This window comes from Argentina anserina, chromosome 4 (genome assembly GCF_933775445.1).
Source record: "Argentina anserina chromosome 4, drPotAnse1.1, whole genome shotgun sequence".
NCBI classification, from domain to species: Eukaryota; Viridiplantae; Streptophyta; class Magnoliopsida; order Rosales; family Rosaceae; genus Argentina; species Argentina anserina.
Genome location: NC_065875.1, coordinates 15,224,665 through 15,231,217, shown reverse-complemented (window position 1 = coordinate 15,231,217; position 6,553 = coordinate 15,224,665). Strand labels below are relative to the sequence as shown.

Below are 6,553 nucleotides of genomic sequence, written 5' to 3'. Positions count from 1 at the left end.
TTTTAACTGGTGAATCTCATTGGACTGGAATTAGAAGATGTACCAAATAACTGAATAAGTAAATTGTGGATTAAGCTTACATTTTTTATTTTTTAATACGTAAATTAGACTTAGATTTGGATAAGAGAAATGCACTCTGGTATTTAAGTAAAACAAAAAACACTCAAACACATTGTGCGTGAAAAAGCACGTCGTGCACTGAAAATACTCTATACTATCTGATTTATTTGGTTCCCCTTGAATATGTGTAGATCATCAATATTGTTGCCCTATGTAGCTTTACTTTTGAGTTTAATGTAAAACTTGAATAACCGGTTTTCCCTTTAGCACGCTTTACCTTGTACACAATCTAACGGGATTAGAACTTAGAAACCTCGTATGGAGGTGGTGGTGATGGTGGTGGTTGTGACTAGTTGTACTGTCAAGATGTACAACTGCTTGTTCCACAAACCTCAAAATTCAACAAAAAAAAACATAAATTTTAAATAATTCGCTCATATACTACATAACAGATGCACTTGAGCCTAGCACTTTTGAGTTTAATGCAATCCTAATTGATTCACTCATATACTCTATAAGAGAGATTCTATTTGCACCTATGTAATTATTGAGTTACCTCCATTACTTTTTACACCTCCCATTTACTTTTTAATCACTAGAAAATTTAAGTATATCTCCTCATGCTTACCAAAATACCCTTAAAGTAAACACATCTCATTGCTCCTTAATCCTTCAGTTTCGGGGGTTTAAACTTGATGAATTCGAACAAACTCCTTCGGGAGTGAATGTATTTATATGTGGGTTTATGAGTAAGATTATTTTGAACTGGGTTTAGGTATGCACATTCATCTCCTTTTCTCCTCTCTTGTTTGCCATTATCGTGAGAAAGAAAGAGGGGAAGCAAGAGTTTCTGGGTTCTCCACTTCTCCCTGATGCAACCTTCTCAAAATCAATCACAATAATGAGGATCAATTGTTGACGTTCGGTTGGTGGTCGACATCATCTTGGCCGATGACTCCCTTCTCATATAGTGGGTCTTGCATGTTTTGGGTTGATGCTAAGTTTCAAGATCTAAATATGATGTCAAGTCAGTAGATATGTAAATCAACCCAATTATCTTATTTTCTTATTTAACACTAACATTTGATTATGAACTCTTAACAAAAACGGTTCCATTTTTTTGTGAGAGATGAAGTGCTTCCATGTTGCCCATATTAACTGTGATTTGACTCAGAACCATGGAATTGGGAATCTATTTCATTTTTATTTATGAGTTTATGGGTTTTTTTTAATAACGAGTTTTTGGGTTCTTGATGAACATGATTTCCCCAATTAATTTGGGTTTTGCAATTGGCTATCAAACTTCAAAATCTTTCAATGTTCTCCACCCGAAAAAAGAAGAGAATTGGTCATGAGGTACACTAGAAAAATAAAAATTAAGATATTTATTTATTTGTCTATTTTTGTCATTTCATATAAGTTGACAAAGTCAAATAATAATAGAAAAAAGACGATGTATACTTTGCAACTATGGAGTTGCAAATAAACCCCCCCCCCCCCCCACTCTATAATCAGAGTAAGTGCTTATGATAAAATCTGCGTCATTGATTACAAATTTAAGAATTTTTTTTATAAAATTAACCGTGTGAAATAGTATAATGAATTCGAGGGAATAACTGTAATTTTATTAATAGCATAGAGGCTTATATATAGACATTACATCAAAGTCTTAATAAATCAGGGAAAAGATATTATTCCCCTAATGTGATATAGTGCAATACTGTTGCCTTGGTAAAAACCTTGTCAAACAAAACAAAAACATTTTGGGTAAAATTAAAAGATTTGGTCGAAAGAGAAAAAGAGCACAACACACTAACTACAAATGGTCAAATGCATGTGATGTAGACTCTCCATGATGTCTACAAAACCGCTCCTCCTGATCTTTAACTCAATCTTAGAGCTCTGATAAACGACGCAAGGCAATTCATCTCACATGTTTTACAAATGTAGATTTTGGAAGAGACTTAGTGAACAAATCTGCCACATTATCCTCATAATGAATCTGATTAACTTGGATATTCAACATCTCTTGGTTTTGTTGATTATAGAAGAACTTTGGTGAATTATGCTTTGTGTTATCACCCTTAATGTAACCTAACTTCATCTGCTCAATGCAAGCAGCATTATCTTCGTAAAGACATATAGGTTCAACTGTAGTAGAACTTAATCCACTAGCATCTCGAATATGAGTAATGATTGCTCGAAGCCAAATACACTCTTTGACTACTTCATGCAATGCTATAATCTCATAATGATTCGAGGAAGTAGCAACAAGGGTTTGTTTGGTTGATCTCCAAGAAATCGCCGTATTCCCCATGGTAAAAACATAACCAATTTGGGAACGTCCTTTGTGTGGATCCGAAAGGTATCCAGCATCAGCAAATCCTTCCAACTCATCACTAGAAGTTGTAGGATATGAGGAATTGGCATTCAAATGCTGAGAAGTAGCACCTGCAACAACACTAGCGGCGGCAGGACCATGTCCAGCTTTCTGAGAGAGCATAGCGGCGACGTTATGTCGATCATCACCATCAATTCTTGCCGGAATAGCACTTTTCTTGTCGGAATACTGATAATACAACCCCATAACAATTGAACTTTTCAAGTACCTAAAGATGTTCTTGATATCGGTCCAATGACCCATAGTTGGTGCATAACTAAACCTTGCCAACAAGTTCACTGAGAATGCAATGTCTGGACGAGTACATTGAGCTAGGTAAAGCAAATCTCATATAGCACTCAAATATGGATATTCAGGACCAAGTATCTCTTCATCATCATCTTTTCGGACGGAATGGATCTTTCTTGGTATCTCATATAGCACTCAAATATGGATATTCACGACCATGGGAGTACTAGAAGGGTGCATAACTTTGCCTATACAAAACCGCCTGAGCATCTTTTGGACGTATGCAGACTTGTGTACAAGGATTCCACCAACTCTATATTCAATTTCCAAACCTAAGCAAAACCGAGTCTTTTCCATGTCTTTCATCTCAAATTATGTTTTCAAGTAGCTTATCGTCTCACCAATCTCATTAAGAGATCCAATTATGTTAATGTCATCGACATAGACAGCTACTATAGCAAAACTAGAACTATTGTGTTTGATAAACATGCAAGGATACAGTTCATCGTTCTTGTGTATCCCTTCCCAATCAAGTATTCGCTCAAATGTGTATACAATATTCTTTCAGACTGTTTAAGTCCATAAAGTGAGCGTTGTAACCTAATGGCATAGGCATTGCGTGGCTTACTTGACTTGGGTACTTGAAGTCCATCAAGAACCTTCATGTATATCTTCGTATCTAGATCCCCATAAAGATACGCGATCACCACATCTAACAGTTGCATGTCTAGCTTTTCAGATACCACTAGACTTATCAGATATCAGAAGGTAATAATATCCATAACCGGAGAATACGCAAAAGCTTAAATAAAATAAGCGATATAATGACAATCAATTGACATGGATCTTATTCAAAATCAAGAGTAGAAAGAGCCTCAGGACCAGCTTTCTCTTTCTCATTTGTCTGAAAATCCTCAACTTTGAGCTTGATGGTAGCATTAGCATCAGGCATCAGGCATCTCCACATCTTCAACACATTTGATTTCATTGGACAAGTATTACTTGCATTGCTTGTGAGCTCGAACAATCGCCTTAGGAGCACGGCATTGCTTATGAAAGTGCTTAGTTGAACTGCACTTGTAGCATGGAAGGTTCAGATTTGGAACCTTTCCCGAGTTGTCGGATCTGGGGGGACGGGAGGCATCAAGGCCTCGAGGGTTAGAGGGGCAGGCGGCAGCGCCATCCTTAGTCCAAGTCATGTTGCGAGGAGGCCCTTATTTCCTCCAGTTTGGTACGGTGCAGATCGATCCCTTGATTTTTTTTACGACTTTTTCCCTTACTTGCCTGATGAGCTTTCGCAACTCTTTTCGTCCCTGCAGGTTTTAGATTGTTATTGTTGAGAGTGATCTCATGATGACGTTCCTTCTTCTTGAGAAGGTTCATAAAATATGAAAAACTCTTGATTCTTTTGGCCTCATAATCAAGGCGATATTTGTGAGCTATTTCACTCGCAGATTCTGGGAAAGTCTCTAGGGTCTTCTCGATCATGTTATCGTTAGTTTTCTCATTACCACACACATTTAAGTTTAACATCGCCTGATGGTAATCATGAACTTTGACAAAATCCAGTAGACAAACATATCTCCATTCCGCCAAAAGAGTTGGCAACCGTACGTCATGCACATTATCAAACTTTTCCTTGAGAGCTTCCCAAAGAACACTCGGATCTGTATACTTGAGGCACTGTTTGTTGAGCACCTTGTCCATATGGCGCCTGAGAAACATCAGGGTTTGGGCTTTCACCTCATCGGACACTTGGTCCTTTTTTCTTTTGGAGGGTTGATGGCAGCAATAAACTTCTTTCCGACGAACGTGATTTGCACATCGGTCACCCATCGATGATACTCAATTCCATGAGAATCTAGGATGTCAAACTATGTTCGTGTATTTTCAGGCATCTACAAGAAAAGCAATGAAGATGTTAGTTTCGAATTAACGAAACAAGTTTGATTTAATAAAACTATTTCAGAACAATTGACGGGTCAAATCGATGCGAATTTGCGGCTATGACTGCCACATCGAAATTTTTATTGTTTTTTTTTTCATATGTAGCTATACCAACGGCTACAAATGGTAACAACAGCACTCTCAGTCGCTCCTAAAACTCGATACTAGGGTAGTCATATCTTATATCACCCAAGAAGCAGAAGAATCGGGTTGACAAGAAAATGGAGTTTGAAAGTCCTCGTTGCAAGACAAAATCTCATCAAAGTAAATTTCATTGAAAGCAAGAACTTTAATTTATAAATTTATCTTGAATTTTCTTCTTCTTCTTCTTCTTCTTCTTCTTCTTCTTCTCCTTTCCTTAGCTCGGCAACAATCTTGAAGCTTGGTCTTCAACTTGGTGTGGCGGCAAAGGGGTTGGGCCACCGAGAGGCAGTGGTCGGTGACTCTAGGAGAAGGTGCAGCCGGTCGGGAAAAAACTAGGGTTTAGGTTTTTTTTCGGGTTCTAGGCTTAGGGTTTTCAGGGCTAGCACTACGTGTTTGATAACGTGAAACATTAAAATGAACTTGAGAGAATAACTATGATTTTATTGATAGCATAGAGCCTTATATATAGGAATTACATCAAAAATAATGATAAATCAGGGAAAATATATTATTCTTTATCTAATTAGGCTATACTAATTAAAACAAGATACAAGTATGAATATGAGATGATTGTCCTACAACAGCGTGATTATTTTCATTTTGTTTTTCAAATAACAAGATTTATTTCATTTCAAGTATAATTGACATCCCAATGTAACCCTGTGGTCTACAATAAAGTCCAAATCTCACAACAAAATCCAATTGATAGCAGAAGTAAAGGATCAGACCAAAAAAAAAATAGCAGAAGGAAAGGACACTTGAAAAAACCAAGAAAGTCGCTCCTCTGGCTCTGAGAGCGAAAGCATAGAGAGGAAAATGGCGTCTCCTACAGCAAGGATCACATTCCGCGTAGTAATGTTAGCTCTGGCTCTTCTGGTCCTCTTCTACACGGGTCGTCCTCTCTACTGGAAAATCTCAGCCACCATCCACGAGATCCGTGAAAACAGACAAACTGTTAAACAAGGTTGCTACATTCATTCTTTCTTTCTTTCACTTTGTGTACTTGTGTTTCTGGGTTTCTTATTGTGTTGTGGAAATGGGTTCAGGTTTGTCGCAGATTGTGCTGGAAGCCCAGAGAACTGTCGGGTGGTACCACGACGAGTCGGATTCAGGTGCCCGCGAAGATCGGGTCGGGAAGAAGGTTGCTACGACCCGGAGGCTGCTGTTCAGTCAGGTTTCATGAAAGCCCTTTACTTCAATCACTGCTTGAGGTCTCTATGTGATGATGATCATGTCAGTTGTGACACTGTTGGGTTGTTGAAATTTAGTGTTTTAAATTAATATATATGAGAAATGAAATGCTTGTTCCTGGACCTTTTACCTGGTAGAAAGCTTAGTACAACTGCAATGCTTGGATACTGTAGTAATCGTAATGTTATTGATATGTAGAAATGCAATGCGTGTTTTGTTACGGGGTGTAGGTGTTTTAGTTTTGAACGGCGTTGGATTAGTGATTGCCGTTGATTTTTAGTGCGTTTCATCTGAGGTTATGTACATGAGCCTGAAAAATGGTCGGTGTTTGATAAACTTGGATCAATTTAGAGTAGGATGGTATTATATCTTATTCATCTAGGATTGCCAACCATTGCATTATCTTAGGGTTCATGTTTCATTGAAAAGTAAAGATTAGTTGGAATCCAGCCATGAGTATGAATTGCATTATCACTGATGAGTAGGAGATCAGTCGTCTTGGACGTCAATAGCATAATGTAACATTCAATTAGGATTGTAGAACTTTTTTATTTCCTGGTTTGCTTAGGGGTGCAATGCACA

The 6,553-nt window shown here is 37.8% G+C and overlaps 1 protein-coding gene across 1 annotated transcript; it reads left to right on the top strand.

Moving 5' to 3' along the window:
• The first annotated feature begins 5,500 nt into the window (after positions 1-5,500).
• On the top strand, positions 5,501-6,191 carry LOC126791689 (uncharacterized). The gene is made up of 2 exons (XM_050518154.1): positions 5,501-5,744; positions 5,827-6,191. The coding sequence occupies exons 1-2, from the start codon at positions 5,597-5,599 to the stop codon at positions 5,961-5,963; spliced, it is 285 nt and encodes a 94-aa protein (XP_050374111.1). The 5' UTR covers positions 5,501-5,596; the 3' UTR covers positions 5,964-6,191.
• Positions 6,192-6,553: the final 362 nt, after the last annotated feature.